The sequence below is a fragment of the Microcebus murinus genome, chromosome 11 (assembly GCF_040939455.1).
Source record: "Microcebus murinus isolate Inina chromosome 11, M.murinus_Inina_mat1.0, whole genome shotgun sequence".
NCBI lineage: Eukaryota > Metazoa > Chordata > Mammalia > Primates > Cheirogaleidae > Microcebus > Microcebus murinus.
The window spans coordinates 67140374-67159829 of NC_134114.1; the positions used below are offsets into that span (position 1 = coordinate 67140374).

Below are 19456 nucleotides of genomic sequence, written 5' to 3' on the forward strand. Positions count from 1 at the left end.
GAATTTCAACTGTTTTGAAATAAGGTAGTGGCCTACATAATATTATAAACTATTTCCTAGAGTGAAACTAAATTGTATAAAAGTTAAGCTAAGTATTGTTTAAAATCTAGCAAAATTATAACTTTTACAATAATATGAAATCTTAAAAGACCAGAGCCTGTACACAAGGCTGTGATATTTTAACCCAATTATAACAAGCACTATAAGTAGAAAGATTTTGCTGAAAGGGCCCCCAAAGACCTTTGTTTTATAGATGAGGAAACAGGAATTGGGGCCTCCAAGAACTTAAATGACTTGTTTGAACAAGTTCACTGAGCCTCTGAGTGGATGTGGGCCAGAGCTTAGTGTTCTTACCTCTCATTTTGAATGATCACACATAATAGTACCTGCATCGGGAAACAAGTTTCCTTCTACTGATTTTGCAGTTGAGGATCGAATCTGCTCTATAAAGTGAAGAATAGCTAATTGTATTTACCTTAAAATAGGGAGCTTTTCTTTATGGGTACTACATTGTTATCATGTTTTCTTTTGGGGAGGGGAAAAAGAGTGGCTGGTTATGGATTGAATTGTGTCCTCCAAAAAGATATAGTGAAGCCCTAAACCGCAGTATCTCAGAAGATGGCCATAAGACAACAAGGGCAGACACTGAAGTGATGCACTACAAACCAAGGAATGCCAAAGATTGCCAGCCACCGCCAGAAGCTGGAAGAAGCAAGTGGAGGTTTCCCCCCTCTACTCTTCAGAGAGATTATGGCCCTGCCAACACCTTGATTTTGCACCTCTTGTCTCCAGAGCTGTGGGACAATAAATTTCTCTTATAAACCACCCAGTTTGTGGTACTTTTTTTTACAGCAGCCACAGGAAACTAACATGGGGGCAATGGAATGAGAGAATTTATTGGGATTTTCCTGATCAGTCTCGATCTGTTCAAGGTTTATGAAAGCTGCTCAGCCTGAGGTATTTGTCCACAGCTTCCCTACATAGCTGTTTTTCTGATGGCTGTTTTTCTGTATTTCTGATGGCTGTTTCCTCACAAAGGTTTTCTAGAATTGACTTCAAATGGGAGAAAGAATAGTGAAAGAGGGAACATTTTTCTCCTCTGCTCTTCTAATTTTGGTGTTAACAAACTGGAGAAGAAAGCAAGTGTGATTTTGTTGTTGTTTTATGTTCTGGGTATGCTTTTATAGACTACCAGCATACTATTAACTTGCATGACGCATGTGCTGTTTCTTAGTGTTCTGTTATTTTCCTATTTTTCTAAACATCTTGAATACTATTCCTTGGGATTCAGACCTGTAAAATTGTCTAGGCTATAAAAGTATGTCTTAAAGTAGATGGAAAGTCAGCTAGAAACCTAGAAGATTGATTTTTCTTAAAACAAAAACAAAAACAAAGCAAATAAACCAGAAATAGGCTGCTCATTCTAACAATTTGCATTTCTATTATTAAGTTGTTAATTCATTTGACAAAACTTACCTAAGTACAAATTCCTATATTCAATATAGATCAGACAGCTTATCCTTTGACAAAAATTCATATTATCTAAAATAGTCAATACTTTGGTTCTCATTAGTTGTAGCATCACTGTTAGATCTCTAAGTCAGTGAAATTAACATCATTTTATAAAGTTAAAAATTAAGATAGTATATTTGGATCTCTCACATCTTTTGTCTTTTCATTGGTAAGACTGTTTTGTATAGCTAGTAAATAGACTCTAAGTTATACAAAGTTTTAACTTTATTAATGTTCAACTCACTGAACTCACTGTTTTAACTTTATTAATGTTCCCAGATCCCTACCAATGCCAGAAATATAATGCTGTTTGGATAGGAAATTGATGTGAGAGCTTATGTAAATCTTGAATTTAGAAATAGCAAAAATCCATTTCCAGTTAGAGTTAGCCATGATGTATCAGAAGTTTTTAATATAAATGTCATAACCATTTGTTTCCCTGAATAACATTAGGCTATATACTTTTAACGTATTGTCGACGAAAAAAAGCCAAGTCTGCAAAATAATTTTAAAGAGATTTATTCTGAGCCAAATTTGAGGACCATGACCCAGAGCCACTGCCAAGAGGCCTTGGGCAAGTGGACTCGCTGTGGCTGGGTTACAGTTTGTTTTTTATACATTTTAGAGACAAGGGTTATGGGTAAAGCCATCAATCAATGTGTGGGAGGTATACATTGGTTTGGCCCAAAAAGGAGGGCCATCTTGAAGCGGGGGGGGGGGGGGGCTTACAGGTTATAGGTGGGTTTAAAGATTCTTTAGATTGTAATTGGCTAAAGACATGAAGCTTTGTCTAAAGAGGTGGAATGTTTTAACATAAACTGTTTACCAGAGGTAAGCCACCATTTGTTGCAAATAGAAGGCCTGCAGGTTTGTCTTGCATACCCTCAGGCCTGTTAATAGGTTACAAAGGAAGTCTCCAAGAAGGGAGGGGGGCATGATAAGGCCTGTCTGACCTCCCTCCTCCTGGCAGGCAACTTTGCCCTTGAATATTCCTCTGGCCACGAGGGGGTCCATTCAGTCAGCCGGTAGGGGTTGAGGATTTTAGTTCACAGTATAAATGCTAGAAACTATTCCAAAGCAATTTTACTGCTTTTTTGCTCTATATACTCTTGACATGATTTGTCTAAGTTGGTATCTGTGAAGCAGATTTGAAAAAAAAATATATTTTTTTCCTTAAGTTTAACTTCATGTTGTCCAACAGTCAAATTCAGTGATACTGGTTCCATTCTCAGGCATGCTTTTGGATTTTCAAATCACTAGCTGTCTTGGATTTGAAAATGACTCTTCCATGTTCACTCATTTACACTACATTTCCTTGTTATTTTCCTCATTTTTTGTTGTTGTTGTTAAAAAAATTGCAGATTACATTCCTCAAAAGTCAAAATAAAGTATATCAATAACATTTTCCTTGAGTGACAACATTTGTTTCTCTCCTGTATTGGTTTTAAAATCAAGAAATAAAAATGCAAACTATGTCATTTTTCAGTCATGGAAATTTTGAGAAATGTTAATTGTTGACTTAGAAATTCTAAAGGTTTAGTTGCTAACTATCTCAGTAGTTGCAAAATTTTATCTAAAAATATCATCTTGGAACCATGTGAACAGGTAGATTCCGGGTCAATATTCTGGGGTAGGTCTTGATATTCTACTTTTTAAATGAGCTTCCATGTGATCCCACTGCTGCTAGTGTTTGAACACCACTTGAAATGGCAAGAATGTAGTGACCTCTTTCTCCTTTCTGGAAGCAGAACTCTCTCTGTTGGGAACCTACCGCCTCATTTTGTGTGGTATGAAACATGACCCAGGTATTGGTCAAGCACAGTATTGCTTAAGAAGTAGTTTGGGGACTCCAGATGGTTTTCCATCTGTGAGAAATAAAAGCTGGGGTCATCTTTCCCGGTCCATCTACCATGAAAAAATGAGCATGCCCCTGGGGCATCATTTGTATTCCTAGATCCAGATGTATTTAACCTATTTCATTCTCAGAATTACTAGTTAATACATTCAGTTTTTTACTTAAGGTAGTCTGAGTATCTCCCTGTCCTACAATCAAAAGTCCTGATAAATATACCAAGTTCAGTCATTCAATAAAGTATAATTATTGACGGGGGGAGTTTGGTAAGTGTAGTTAATGCAAAAAGTGGAATAAGATAACTCATGCCTTTGTGTAACTTAAGAGATATCTACTGAACTCAAGGTCTACAAGTATTCTGACACAAACTTAAAAGCAAGTGTGATAGATATCCAATGTAATTGATTTAGAACATTATTTCCTTAATTAAAAGATGCATAAACTCACACCTTCAGTGGTGAAAAGGACCTTGAAAACTACTTTTCCACTTTACAGATGAGGAAATCAACTTGCACATCTTGTTCAATGCCACACTGAAAGTTACAGAACCCAAAACCTAGGTCTTCCCTTCTCATCCTATAATTCTTTCTTCCAGTCACTTTTATTCCCTAATGTATTGCTGACTCTTAGTTGGGTGAGAAGGATGACAGTTAACTCGGTAAAACTAAGTAATTATAAATGTATACAAAATATGTCTCTTTGTAACATACTTTATGTGAATATGTACTTCAGAATAAATACTGGAGAATCAATATAGTAAGGCACATATACAACTTGATAACTCATGCATTAATATATAAGCACTGAAAGAAGAAAAATTCTCAATGTGATTCCAAAAGTACTTCTGAGGTTATCAATCACTATCAAATTCAGAGATTCTTCAAAGAAAAACATTTACTGTTTTTTAAATTTAGAAAAATTAATGAGTGTTTTTCTAAGATTAGAATAGTGAATAAGAGATAACTTTTATGTCCTCTTGAGATACTACTGGTAACACAAGTCACAGTGAGAGTAAATTGGTACCTGAAAGTGAAATTACTCTCCCTGGTTAAGTTGGTTCATAATTACAACTAAAATTTATTTATGTATCTAACTTACAAGTTTCATAAAAAGAATCCATAATATTAATAGTAAATTATTATTTTTTCGAGACAGACTCTCGCTGTTGCCCCAGCTAGAGTGCAGTGGTGTCATCATAGCTCACTGCAACCTCCAACTTCTGGGCTTAAGCGATTCTCCTTTCTTAGCCTCCAGAGTAGCTGGAACTACAGGTGCACACCACCCCACTGGTCTAAGTTTTTCTTTTTAATATAGATGGGGTCTTACTCTCAGGCTGGCCATAATCACAAATTTTTAAGAAAAATAATTAGTATTAAACATTTCTTTAAGTCTTTAGTAATTTTCCTTTGCACAGATCTACAAACAATTCTTATCCAGAATGGATTAGAGTTGAACTTTAGTATTAATAGTGTTTGCATGTATGTTGAGTTGCTAACATGATCACGATTCAAATAAATCTCCAAACAATTATACAAAAAAGAAAAAAAAAACAAACACTTTATTTTCCACAAGGAAGAGCAATAGGAAAAATTAAATCATTTCCCACATAGTTTTCTTAAAACAGAGCCTACAAAGACATATTCAGCACCAAATAAAAAAGGAAAAAAAAAAAAAGAGAGAAATTACAAACAGCCATAGAATATAATCTATAAAGCAAACATTTAATATTGCACTTTGTTTTGCTAACATTTTGGATTTTACTTTTCCTAATTGAAAAATCAGGAATCTATCTTGAATACTGGAATACAACTGTGAACCTCACATCTTATGTCAGGAATTGACCAACATTTAAGAAAAATAATGCCTCTAAATAAGAGTAAGGAAATACTTTAATGGGGAAAATAAAACTTTATTTGATAAAGTTTTATAAATTTAAAGTTTTATCACATTTTGTGACCCAGTGCCAATTATCAGAATATTGGTCATTCTTCTTGCTTCATATGTTATTTGTAAGAGTATATGGTGATAAGTATTCCAATGCTATGCATATCAATAATTGTTCCCTAGTCAGACATAGAAGAGAGAAAAGAAAAGGGATTTTCTGACAATCCCCCCCAAACAAAAATAAAACCACCAAATGCCCTTTATGCCAAATATTCCATTAGCTTCTTTTGAGGGGGACATTCACAAAATGATTTAACAACAATAAAAAAATATTTCACCCCCATTTCCTTATTATCTAGTATTAGTTTGCTACGGGAGCCCAAACCCTTTAACTGAATCACTTAAAACGCGATTCATTTTTACACTGGGCTTTCTTCACCCTGTCAGCATTTTTCAAACATGAATTGTCTTCCATGTTTTCTTAAAGGCCACTTATGGAAAAGCCTATTTGTTCTGTATGAAACTTTAAGACAGTATGTAACCACGTCAAGCACCAAGCCAGAGTTACTATTATTTTCAGCCACTTTATTAAACTGTGGGGTTAAATGGCAGGATAGATGTAACACCCATTTCACACGTATGCTGCAACATCAGAGATGCTGGTTTTCATTAAAAACATCAGCTAAATTCCTCCTAAAATTAAAAAAAAAATCAGTACACTGGGTACCTTGGAAAATGCTGAAATGTTATAATGAATGCTGGTATATTTGTTATGAGCCAACTGTAAATTATCTTCAATATAAACTATAATTTACTGATGTGACCTTTCTTCCTATCTTATCTATACTAAAAGTGAGTGACTTCTCATGTTTAGCAAATTGTTTTTTAGGTAGTGGAAAAAATATTTTCATTTAAAAAACCCCCACAAAATACAAAACAATTATCACAGCAAACTTTCTAGTATTTGCAATTTTGAACTTACACACTTTTGGAATAAACTTGGGTTTTTCATGCTATGTCAAACTTGCACAAGATAGCAAATGTGTAAGTTGAGCTCTCTAGTGATAACCTTAATATATGTACTCCTGCTCATTAAAATACTTTGCACCAGCAAAAATGATTTCCAACATATGTGTTTTGGAGGTAATTAAGTAACTCTGTATAAAAATAAATGCACTTTCCCCTCCTTTCCCCAGTGACTGGAAAAATTCCATACTTTTAAAATAATAATAAAAATAATAATTTTCAAGAGCAACAGCCCTTAACTCTTTGCTGGTGCCTGCCGTACTGCCTTTTTCTTTACTTCATTCTTAGTTCTGCTAGTCTCTTCTTGTATGTAATGATAAAAAGGGAATGTGGGTGGGTTATCACTTTTGTGTATGTCCCATTTCCAAATTTCCCTCTCCAAAAAGCCAACCAAATAAACAAAAAAATAACTCAACAGTGCAACAAAACACAAATAGCATTCCAACAGTTTGGCAAGTGATGCGTTCACCTGAGATTAAGTGATTTTAGGCAGTCAGTAACAAAATGCTGCTTTGCTGTAATAGTAGAAAGGCAACAAATTCTTAAAAGAAACCAAGAAGGTATACAATCTTGACCAAGTCTCTTATTAGCTTCCTCCTCTTATCTCTTTTTTTCCCCCACATTATCTGTTGCTTATCTACTACAGTAGGCTGCAAAACATACAGCAAAAAGGATTGGCTTGAAGGCATTTGATGTTTGTAAATAAATCCACAATAGGATCCAAGCTGAAGAGGTGATACATGGTCAGCCTAGTAGGACAATTCTGAGCATGTGCATATGCAGGTAAAGTCCAGGCTATATTAAATTAAAAAAAAAATGTCAGTGCGTTTTTTTCACGTTAAAGTTTTTCAAAGCTTTCTTTTGTTCCTTGTTGTGCTGACCACAAACAAGTTTTAAAAGAGTATCAAGAGTCTGGCATAAATGGAAAAAAAAAAAAAGCTGTAGTGACATCGAATCGCACAATGTAAGCATTGAGCATGTGCAAAATTTTCAAATCAAAAGAAGGAAATCATCCCTCTTTACAACGTGGTGTCTTGACACGTATGACCATGGCTAAGAAGACTGCTCTTAGTATGTGCCAGTTTTAAAGAAGAAAAGCTTAGATCTTCAAGCATGTTGGAGCAGTCCCAGAATGTTGCTGTAGGCTTCTAAAGCATGATCACTGGTTGTTTCATGTATCTGCCATTTTCCTGGGCAAAAGCAATTCCACTTCCTCTGAAAACGTGTCTCCAAGATACTTCTCTGTCCTCAGCCGGAAGGGATACAGTTCGGAACCCAATCAACTTGATTCAACCAAGTGTTCCTTCAACGAGAGGGGCAGGATGGTCTATCATCTGATGACTGATCAGGATTTGGATCAATCTAGAAAAAAATAAAACATTTACAAAGCTATTTGATGAGGTCCTACAATGCAACAAATGACTATGATTTTGAATACTAGTCAAAAATGTAGTCAGAAAGAATATACACAGCTTGTTAGCAAACTATATCCAATTATTCCCTTTTAATATCTGAAATGCTGTTGGGGAGGAAAGGGTGCTGGTATTATACATAAAGTACCTGATACTCAATTACTAGATTAACAATAAGATTTATAAAGATATACCTGAATAGTCCCCTATTTCAGAAAAGTTAATGGTAAATATTTTTACTCAGTACTTGGTAGTACTTAAGACTCAAATGCATAGTGGAGAATATCTTCATAGTAATAATCTCTGTTTAGAAAGTATCCCTTTTATCCTTCTACAAAAAAGCCAACTCATCTCTTCCCTAGGCTTTGAGAAGAATGAAATTGTGTAAACAATGCTCTTGCTATTTATGTGAAGTAATAACTTATGGGTATAAAACCCCAGAGAGGGCCTAAAATACAGGGTGTATAGGGAAATGGCAATGCTGAACCCAAAACACTCAAAAGACTTTGCACCACCTTCTTTATCTCTGGAGTGATTTTCATATGCACATACATTAATCAGAGTTACTTTTCAGGTACAAAGAGAAATGGATGCAGAAAGACAAATTGTTGCGTTTAATGTATTTCTTTTACTGACAGATCTTTTGGTTAAGACCCATCCACTTGCATTTAAATGTGGATCAACCCAAATTGCCTCAGAAGCTTTAGGTAAAACACATTTTTGAAAGAAAAATGCCAAATAATTTTTAGTTAGCAAATCCTGTACCTATTTTAGAGTTTTAAAAGTTTTAAGTTATCTTAATTATATTTAGTTCATTTTAAAAGAAGGCAGAATTTCATGACAAATTGCTTAAAAGTTAATTATACTTAGGTTGCTATTCTTTTAAAATGTCTTCTTTGGATAGCAAGACAGTGGCCTCAAATTAAGCCAGGAATGACTGACTAAGCAAGACAGAAATGTCCAAATAAAAATGTAATAACAAAATCTGTAACAAGTTCTGTAACAAGAACAAAAAATGTTTAGCATCTAATAGAAATTTTTATGAATTGGAAAATGAGATAGGAAAAATTATGTCTAATGAAGAATTTCCCAAGAACAGTTTCTGAATATCCTATAATCAATGAATAAAGACAATCTTGTATTATCATAACCAAAGGAAAACTGCCTCTCCTAGTTACGGTGTTAAGAAGAAAAAAAAACCAATTTGGAGAAGGATAAAACAATCTCCCCCCACTCCATGTCTAATTTGGTAGTAATATTTCATTGTAAAAACAGCTGTGTAAACTAGAGGAACTAAAAGAAAAAGCTGATTCCATTAATTCCAGAATTATTTTGGTACCAAAGCCAACTCCAAAACCCCTCAAAAATGTATACTATGGGCTCAAAGTCACTCTGAAATACACGGACATTGCTGGATCCCTCCCCCCAACTCTTTATTTTACATATGCTGTTCTTCCAGCCTTTTGAGGACTACTCATTCTTTAAGATTCAGCGTAACAGTCACTTTTTCAAGAAACCCCACCTGACTTCCAAGGTCCAATAAACCATTCCTCAAATGACCTGTGCATGCCCATCACACTGTTACATAATATTTTGCTTTAGTTTTTCTTACTAGTCTGTGAACTTCCCCTAAGTAAGGGCCATACTTTATTCATACTAAGTGTTTAGCTGTCATCAACAGGAGATGAATGCAAATGGTCTTAACAATGCAAGAATATTGTTTGAGATGTTGTTGCAAATACGCTATTTCTTCCTAAGACAGAGAATGTTAAAATATATAAGAATTGGAAAAGAATCAAGAATAAAATAAATTCTAGCTATTTAATCAGTGCTTCTAAAATAAATGTTAGTGTTTTTTTTTTAGAGACTGGGTCTCCCTCCACTGCCAGGATTGGAGTACGGTGGCTTACTGCAGCCTTCAACTCCTGGCCTCAAGCAATCCTTCCACTGGGACCACAGGCATGAGCCACTGAAGTAGGCTAAATGCTAGTTCTTATGGATGCTTTAATATATAAAATTCTTCCTTCAAAAAATGTAAATAATTCAACATGTTAGATCACTATCTTAATTCTCCAATAATAAGTGAACAGTTCTACTTCTGTTTCTTCACACTTGGTAAATATCGACAACCATAATCTCAATTTTTAATCCGTTGTTCTAAATTATTTGTTCTTTTGTTATTATCTTGGTAATAGAGATCTAACTGTATTTTACAAAATAAGTCTGCAATGCTGTTTCCCAAGAGAGCTGGATCATTTCACACTTGAGGAGCTGGTGCTTACCTCTGAATAAAGAGGTGGAGGTAAGAACCGAAACTCCTGGATATATGCAAACAGTGGTCCTTGAAGCGCTCTCTCAAAGTCATCACAAGCACTCACTGGTGCAAGATTGTTCCGCCTTTGTTCCTCTGTTACCACTTCTGCATAGCTGGGTGGTGCTGAAGGAAAAAGATACACGCAATTCGAACAGCACGTTCTTATGCATGTCAAAATACACAGAATAGTAGGTATTAAAAAGGAATGTCAAAGTAAAATAATAATTATTTGGTGATTAAAACTAAGAGAATATACAATCAAAATTTAACATTAGAGACATATCTACTTTCTTTAGAGAAAGATAAAAGTTTATCTATGGCCATAAAATATCAATAACAAAATAATGTTAATAATAATAAAGGATTAAGCTTAAATATGCATTATCAAATTACCTTCAGGTCTTTCAGGAAGAGATAAACCAAGCCAGTTCATATTCATGCTACACTGACTGCTTACACTTGAGGTTCTGCTACCAAATGGATGTAGAGGAATGGTACCAATGACAAGTGGCAAATTAAGAAATAAATCCATAGCTCCAGGAATATCCACATATACCTAAACATTAAGAAGAGATACTAAGTTTAGAATGTCAAGTATGAATTCCTTTTGAAAAACTAATACCCCAATTTAAATGTCATTTGAGGCCTCCATTTACTTCAATTTTTACTTATATACATGAAAACTTTCTTATGTTCAATACTGCATAGTGCATTTACATAAGGAGACATTACAACTCAAACTATATAAATATGTGTATTTGTATATTTCATTATATATGAAATATAAAAATCAAATCTGGAATGTAAGACAAATGATATCCTCAAAACTTTAAGACTTTATAAAAAACTCCTAAATCTATACATACCATTAATGAATATTCCACACGGATTATACTACAGTCGAGGATAGAGGGAGAAACTGGTGGAATTTTCAGCAACTTGCCATTCCACGTCTCTGTCTTTCCAGATGACAAGGATTCCCCACGCAGATTAGCCACAAGCTGTTTTACTTCCTTCATTTTCCCTTTGGCATAGAAGGCCTGTGTTTGGTAAATGGCTGCCTTTGGCACCACCATTCGGGAAGAGCAGTTCTCAATCTCAGCAAATATCTGAATTGATTCACCTAGAAAAGGGGAAAAATATGTAGATGTATATATCTACTGTTGAAAACAACCACAAAACAAATTGTAGATTCTTAAAGCTAAAGTTAGAAAGTTCAACTAACTACATGGATAAAAAGCTGTCTTAGGAGCAGCAAGTAACTTAAGTGTCACAAAAATGAATTATTCATTTATAGTAGCTATTTAAAAAAGGAGACTACATTCTAGTTTGTGATAAGAAACTGGATAAGCACCATTTACATTATTTTTTACCAAAGACTACTATACTAGGTTTACATTTAGCAGCAATATTATAAATTTATACATAAATGCTAATTGAGGAAAATTTGTATTTAGTGAGAATCCACCTCATACATACCTGGGGTATAGCCCTTCCTTTCAATTTTGGCACTTAAGGATATTGGGCCTGAGGTACAGAACCAGCAACAGAGTGTCTTTTCTTTTGTGCCTGCTTGGGGTGACTGTAAAAAAAAAATTTAGAGAAAAAGATCAATACATGCGAATTGGTACAATACCAGAATATTTCCAAATACAACCCTAAATTCTAGGAAAATTTAAATTAAAAGTTGTGCTTTGTTTTTTTTTTGTACCCAAATATACTTTTTTTCAAAAAAACTAACCAATGGTTTCTGAATTATACCATTACTTTTGTCTTTATATAAATTTCCATTCAGTTAAAGAAAAAAGGGTAAAGCGCTTAACACCCTATAACATAGTTTCTTGGCTCACACTATTTACAAATACAGTAATTAAAAACAAACCAAACAAACAAAAAAACCCTTTCCACATTACATTTTAAGTGCCTTAAAAAAGGGCAGCACAGAAAGCAACTTGGTCATATAATCCCAAATGTTAACATCTTTGAGAACGTAAAAATCAGTATACAAAAAAGGAAAACTACTCATTTTTAAGGTTAATTCTTATTTGCTTTAAAGATGTTATCATTTGTTTAAAACAAAGTTTTGAAGTCAAATTTGAATTACTCTTATCAAAAAAAGCAATTAAAAAAGATTCCTTTAAAAAAGGAATTAAGTTTTTTCGTGAAACTAATGATTCCCCATTATTTGACAACTATCCCTATATTGGAATAATGAAATGTAATACGAATCTTAGATTATGATATTTTCAAGTTAAGCAATGTTGTCTTATAATAAATGATACTACTGTTTCTCTTCCACTCAAATTATTCAGGGATCAGATCTATTTTTTTGTCATTGCTGTCATATTCTGAGTAAGAGATACTTCATACCACATACTGGTCTTTTAAATTTACGTAAAGTCACAAAATATCAAAAGTATGAGCATATTCTTCATTAATTTGTATGCTCTTGACTGTATTTAAATATATATATTTATTAAATGTTAAAATAAAATCACTATTTTAAAATTATGAAGATTGCATAATTTAGGTGATTACTCTTTAGTATTTATATGCCAAAAACAAAGAATGAAGAATTCAGTCAATTCTTACCAGTAATGAAGGAGTGTTGATATCTATATGCTCAAAGACTGTAAATTCCTTCTTTAATTTTACTGGTAGAAGCCAAGGCCTGTGCAATTCGGCTTTCACCCAATAGCGCACACTGCCATGTCGGCCTTCGAATGAGGTAGCAAGTGGTCTGTGCAGAATATAAAGGTCAATATATTAATCTTATACCTCTTTCTAAGAATTATACAGTAGGTCAGAATGAGTTTTGATATATTTTGTTCTTTATGTACCAGTGAGGTATCAAATGTATAATTTAAAAAATTTCCAAAGGGATAAGTCAATGGGGAAAAAAACCTTTTTTTTCCAAATAATAACAGACAATAGTTAAATATCATAAAAATTTTAAGAAGCCAGAAGAATACAATCCCTTTAAACTAAGAAGAGGCTATTTTTAATATTCGTGGCAAAATTATGAAAATTTAATGAACAATTTTTGAAAATGTCAAGAATTTAATTTAAAAACAAAGTTAAGAATGATTTAACTATTTCTATTGAGAAATTCTAGACACTGGTTAAACATTCAGACTAAATTCCCTACAGTGCTCCACTTCTCATTAGTTAGGAATTATTACCTCTTTTTATAGCAACTAATTAAGGTCTAGAAAAGGCCTAGAATAGTCATTATAGTTTCAAAAATTTCATATTTCATAAAGTCCACCGAACCTCTGGAAAACTGCTTTTACATTTTCCAGTTTACTCATGGTCTAATTCATTTTTGGGGCTATGTTTTCTAACTTGACAGGATTAAAGAGAAAAAGAAATATTCCTCTTGATCTATGTCAAGAGAATCAGAACTATTTTTGAAGTCTTGTTAGATTTTACTTGTTTAAACTCAGTGAGTTTAGTCTTTTTCATAATTTCATTAGAAAAATACTCATTGTTCAGTTATTTATAGTGTCAGCTTAGAAAAGTATGAGAAGCACTTTTTTTAATAAATATTTTTTGTGTTTTAGACTCCCACATTAACTTGTTTAGCACAGACAAATAAAACTTAAGTTTTATACTAGTCTTCTATAGTTTACCTTAAATGACTTTTGCTTATAGATAGAACTTTTAAAAAATATTAAATGACCTCTGAAAATATTCAAGCTCAATATTAGCCTCATTCTATCCACAGATTTTATTATTTTTCTTAGAAAATACTAGGGCATTATATTCAAAGTGAAGTTCTCAATTGATATGAGATAGAAAGAATATTCTGAAAAATACTACTTATGACCTCTATGTACATGTAACATCTCAACTACTACATCTAACAAAACAAATACAGAATTGTGTACATTTGGCACTTGATAAATTCTTATGTAACCTAAGTTCATCCTCCAGACCAATCAGCAAAAGTGCCATTCTGCAAGTTTTAATACCTGTTAAAAAGCATTATTTTTAAAATAAAGTTTGTATAATCTCTCCCAACAACCTATATCAGCTTAAGAATATACCATTTTCTTTCTTCCTTTTATATTAGATCCCAAACTTTATACTAAGGTATCCTGATAGACATTTCCTTTTAAGTCCAGGTAATTAATATCTCTTGTGTGACCTTCCCAACAGCTCTTTGCACAGAAGCTATGAAATTCATATCAGAAGAAGAATATCATTTCTAAAGGTAGGATATTCCTAATTATTTTTACTTTCTAAACTTACTACTATTGTTTAGTATTAGCAGAAAAAGCAGAACACTGAATTTTTATAAACTGAAATAAAACTACTGAGATTACTGATAAGTTCTAACCTTTCTGATAATTGATAATAAACTAAGAATAAAGTGCTATTTGACTAGCACTCTCCAATTCACTCATGTTAAATGAAACACTAGTTGTATTATGAAAAACCCATCAACTTCAAGACAGAATACTACAAATTGAGCTTGTTTTCTGTAATTTTGCCACAATAGATCAAAAAATAGCTTCTTTTGTTTAATATATTGTTTTCCTCTAGCAAGTTTCAGTAATGAAAGGGTTTTTTTAAAAAAAAAACTAAAAAATATTTAAATTTAGAATGTTTAATTTTTAAAAGAGTGCTTTGATATAGGTACCTGTGAAAAATGTCTATTAGTTGTAATACTTACGTCTGTGGAAGCTCGAAGCTGAATGCATATTCATGCCTTCCTGAATGAATAGTGTTGAAGCCTTCTTCGGAATTATCATCATCTAAAACAAACAGAAAAAGAAAACAAAAAACTTATTATTAAACATTTACATACTCCTCATGGTGGCATAACTTTAAAGATGTTTGTATAATAATTCAAGGCCACATGCTTTGGAGTCTAAGAGAGCTGAGTTCTAATTTTAACTTCATCATTTCCTCTTCATAAAATAAAAATCCAGAGTCCTATGCTGCCTTATCTGTAAAATGGGGATAATGAATACTTTTAAACCACAGGCTTTTTTTTTTTTCTTTAATGGCAAATGACCCATACTGTAAAGCATCTGTGTCTAACATAGTACATACTTAATAATAAGAGGTTCAAGACTTTAAGACTTATAACATGAAAACTGGTCATGCAAACTTTTTAAAAGATGTCAGTTTTGGGGGGAATACTGAAAATGTGAACGGAATAGACATGTTACAATTCCAAAGCCACTAAGAAACTTCCTGTGAAATAGATGGAGTTAAAAAAAAAAAAAAAGGCAACATTGATTTTAATGTCAGGTTCATAGCTAAAAAAAATCCTCATGGACTTAAAATCATCACAACCCTCAGCTGGTCCTTGCAACAACTAAAATCTGCATGCACACAAAGTATACCTTAGTTCATTACAAAGGGCTGGACTTGAAAGGTGCCTGTTTACAGGGTAACAATATTGTCTCCACACCCTTGAAAAAACGAAGTCTAATTAGGTAATTTCCAGTTGCTAGAAAAAACGGATAACCTTTCACTGAATAACCAATTTCTTTCGGTCAAATGCATTACTTTTGTAAGTGGCTTGAAAATTAAAATATCGAAAATGTGGGAGGGTTTCTAGATTATTAAAATGGTTCGCTTAGCGTTCTGACCAGATAATATAACTACACAAATGTCTTAACTCGGTTTTCTTGGTGTAGAAACCTTCACAATTAGCCACCAGAGTAAGAAAAACCGGTATTACCATTTAACTTTCCCTCACCAAAGTACTGAATATACCCCAAAACGTGATGCTTCCCTTACAGCAAGCGAGATTTTTAAAAAGCATCTACATGTCCATACTTTTATTTTTAAAAAACGGTGACTCGCTTATGTCTAAACACGGCTTTCCTTGTCGCCTGTGCAAACCCCCTGAACGGATGTCAGCATCTAAAACTGTTAGCTGGTGAGTTGGGGGACCATTGAAATTCGCTCCCCTCCAAGGCGCCCAAAGTTTGCCTTCCTCTCCCTTTCTTCCCTTCTCGCTCCCTTTTTGTGCCAGCTCAGCAGTCTCATTGAGGCGAGCGGCGGCGGCGGCCGCGCCGTGGTAAACAAGTGCCGGGCTGTCAATCAAGAACTAGACCGGAGCAGGAGAGGACCGGCCTAAACCGGCGCGAGCAGATCCCAGCCGGCCCGCCCGCGCGCCGCCGCCGCCGCTCGCGCGCCCCGCTATACATACGGCATACGTCGCGCGGCGCTCGCGCCCGCGCGCAGCCTAGCCTGCTGCACAGGGGGCGGGGCCGCCGCGCTTCCGCTATACACGCCCCAGCCGGTGACCGGTTCGATCTGGCTCGGGCCACCCAGACACCTTCACAGTTGCGGCGAGGGAAACTGGGGCAAAGAAAGCGGGTGGGGTGGGGACATAGGCTCCAGGAAACAATGGGGGAGGGGGCAGGAGATACGCGCCGAGGCCCCCACGCAGATCTCGACGTTAGAATCACTTTTACTTCTCCTCAGGGCTAGTCTTTGCTGTCTCTCCCCTCAGGTCAAATCAAGGTAGCCAGTTTGGCGACTGGACAGGTAGGGAAACATGCTTTGTTTCAGCTAAGTGGAAAACAAGCGTTTGCAGGAGGCCCCGGATACCTTCCAACGGGAAAACTGGAAAATGGGGTCCTGCTGACCCTCCCCACCCAAGTTCCCTCTCTATAGGGTTTTAGCTAAAGTTGCGCCCATTCGGCACCTGTATGGCCGGCAGGACCTTCTGCCGTCCGCTCAGTTAAAACCTTAAGTCGTTTCTTTTGGTGGCCCCTAGCAGGCCTAAGTGAGGGGTGACAGAACGTGATGTGACATGGGCCCGGACGCCTGTGGAAGCTCGGGAACAGGCGCGAGTAGGGGCGGGGGCGGCCGCTCTGGAGGGACCTTTACCGGCGCACGCCGGTTCCTAAGCCTCGCCCCAGCCGGCGCGAGCCCACTCTCCCCACCCGCCCATGCCCAATCCAATCAGCGCCTGCCATCGCCTTAGCAACAGGCTAACAAACCCGGCTCCGCCTATCGCCGTCCGTCCGGGGCGGGGTCTCGGTTACCAGGCTAGTTTGAGAGCTCTCAGTTTTAAGTCATTGAAACTATTCCAGGCTAAGAGACTGTCCACGCGTTTCAGGGGCTGGGGGGCATCTCGTGGGGTGTGGGGCACTTAGTTTTCTCTGCCATGAAATCATAGTGCAACTAACGAAATTATGTTTGTCCCTACAGCTCATTGTCCCACTTTTCCTCCATTGCAAGTCTCAACTCCTTAAAGAAAAACCTTTTGTTTCTTCTCACCCGTTTTATAAAAGGTTGCAATGTCCAGAAAGGTACAAAGTCGTGTGTCTGCTTTTCAACAAATACCAGGACTGTCATTGGGTATTTGCATTTTCTATCAGCGTTAACGCTTGGAGGGGTTAATTAGAAATTATTTCAGGATGCAAAGTACCTATGTGTAACTGTGAAAACCCTGCTAAGACCCTACTAAAGAACTGATTTCACATTAATATTTTCGAAAATAATGCATTAATACTGTACCTCAAAGCATCCATTTCTCATTTGCCTTAGTTCAATTAGCACTGCCCCAGGATGTATATTTTTAATATAAAAAAGAAGGTAAAATTATGCCTCTATTCTTTCTGAAAAATCGCCAACATCTGAACTAAATACTGCATTAAAAAGGAGAAGCACAAAAATTACATAACCAGTTTTAACATTATATTCTTCTTGGGCTAGGAATTAAGTCATCGCCACCACCTGACGCGTGTAACCAATCTGCTGAGAGCAGAACAAGCGCCCCTCCTCACCATCCCCCAGAACTGGTCCGAAACAGGATTGAACCGCTTCTAACAAAGGGTGGAAACTTAGAAAAACAAGCTTAGAGTCTCCTATATTTTCACAATGTAACCATTTAAACAATAGATTGGAAATCTCAGGACCCCTTCTTCCTTTGACGACCCTTTACCTCTCTCTTCTAACCAAAAATCAAATCCAGTGTGCCGTATACTTTTCAATTCCATTTGACTGGCATGGGTTTCATTGAATGCACGTTCCAAAGTTAGACATGATGCTCGGAAAAGAAAATTACTGACCCTAAATGGCTTCTAAAACTGACTTGATATCTACCATAATGATAGATACTGTCCTTTAAAATAAAGAATGCCTGATGTAAATTTCTAAAGGAATTGGGAAGAATAGGGAAAAAACACGTGGGGTGTTGATACCATATGTCAAAATAAGCCACGGAAACCCTTTATCAAAGAACAATGATCAGTTCTTTAAAGGTCTTTTGCGTTTCAGTATTAAAAATGAAATACATCCATTAAACCTCTTAATGTTATTTTATTTCTTCATTGAAGCTCAGTTTTTAGATCCAAGGTTGCAAAGTAAAAGGAAAATAGTACAGGATTGCAGCTTTTAGCAATACATTTGAAAATATATTAGTAAAATTATTGAATTAGATTTCAGCAGAATTTACAAGTAAGGTGCAAATGGATTACAAGTGCGTGAGCCACAGACCAAGCTGGGTATAGAGGTAGTTGACTAAGTGCAGTTTGCAGACACTTTGCAGATGCCTGCATGCATTACGGTTTAACACACGACGAACGTCAAGGAGAATCCAAATCTTCTAACTTTGCTAACCTTTATCATCTGCTGCATTATGCTAGGAGTACAATCGCGTTAATTCAGAAAACTGAAAAGGTACTTTTCCAAAGAAAACGAAGTCTAATGACTTCTGAATAATATAAAAACTTACCTCTTTCGTGTCCAATTAAGATGTCTTTATGGTTGAAATATTCTACTTCTTCAGTGTAATTCTGTGTATAGGCAGTATTGGAGCCGGCGTTTCGCGATTCAGTCCAGCGTACTTTCGCATGTCCTCTTGCATGAATTTTGAGAGATTTTACTCTGATTTCCCCAGTAACTTCTAAATTCACCCTTCCTGAGACGGTATCCCCACTAGAATACACAGGGACATTGCTGTCATTAAGACAGTCAAAGCTTATTGTCAAACTCTTCACCTTTCCCAGCACCATGTTTATAACAAAATCTATAAAAATATAATGTAAGACAAAAAAAAGTCAAGATCGCATATAAAATGTGATCTTCACTGAACACTGATCGATGTCTTTGCCGTGCAAAATGCTTGCAGGCAGGATCAGTGATTCTCTACAAATAGTTCATTGAGATTTCTTAAGAAGTCAGGGCAGCAGAGGCAGCTGCTCCGCGCTCCTGCTCGTCTCAGTGGTCTCCTTACAAAGACGGGCGGCTGGAGGCTGCCAGCTCACTTTAAGAGCAGCTTTGTGAAAAACAACCCCAGTGCGCACGCGCACGCCGCGGCTGCTGTCCGCCCTCCCTGCGCGCCCCCTCCCGCGCCCGGCTCGCTCCCTCGCTCGCTCGCTCGCTCGCTCGCGGGTACAGTAGGTGTAGAGCAGGGGGAAGAAGGCTCCGGCGCCGCCGGGAGGCTGAACCTGACTTCCCTTCATTGTGGGCTCCTATTGG

General features: G+C 36.0%; 1 protein-coding gene across 3 annotated transcripts; it reads right to left on the minus strand.

Moving 5' to 3' along the window:
• Positions 1-4882: 4882 nt before the first annotated feature.
• ARRDC3 (arrestin domain containing 3) lies at positions 4883-19247 on the minus strand. 3 transcript variants are annotated; one of them, XR_001158251.3, is made up of 8 exons: positions 18711-19247; positions 14679-14760; positions 12593-12740; positions 11480-11582; positions 10867-11123; positions 10394-10556; positions 9969-10161; positions 4883-7636 (listed from the first exon to the last, which is right to left on the minus strand). XR_001158251.3 is itself a non-coding variant. In XM_012781500.3 (8 exons), exons 1-8 carry the CDS (start codon positions 18988-18990, stop codon positions 7580-7582), a joined length of 1245 nt encoding a protein of 414 aa, XP_012636954.1. In that variant the 5' UTR covers positions 18991-19246; the 3' UTR covers positions 4883-7579. The 3 variants fall into 3 exon arrangements, 2 of the variants coding, with proteins under 2 accessions (XP_012636954.1, XP_020145767.1); XM_012781500.3 differs by having other exon boundaries at positions 9969-10123; positions 18711-19246; XM_020290178.2 differs by lacking the exon at positions 12593-12740 and having other exon boundaries at positions 9969-10123.
• Between the last annotated feature and the right edge of the window lie 209 nt (positions 19248-19456).

Bases quoted from the DNA above. Each gene is read 5' to 3' on its own strand.
- ARRDC3 (XM_012781500.3), bottom strand. From the start codon at position 18,990: ATGGTGCTGGGAAAGGTGAAGAGTTTGACAATAAGCTTTGACTGTCTT. The intron at 14,761-18,710 runs GTAAGTTTTTAT...TGTTTGTTTTAG, and splicing joins CTTAATTGGACACGAAAGAG to ATGATGATAATTCCGAAGAA. The intron at 11,124-11,479 runs GTATGTATGAGG...CCCCTTTTCTAG, and splicing joins AAGGAAGGGCTATACCCCAG to GTGAATCAATTCAGATATTT.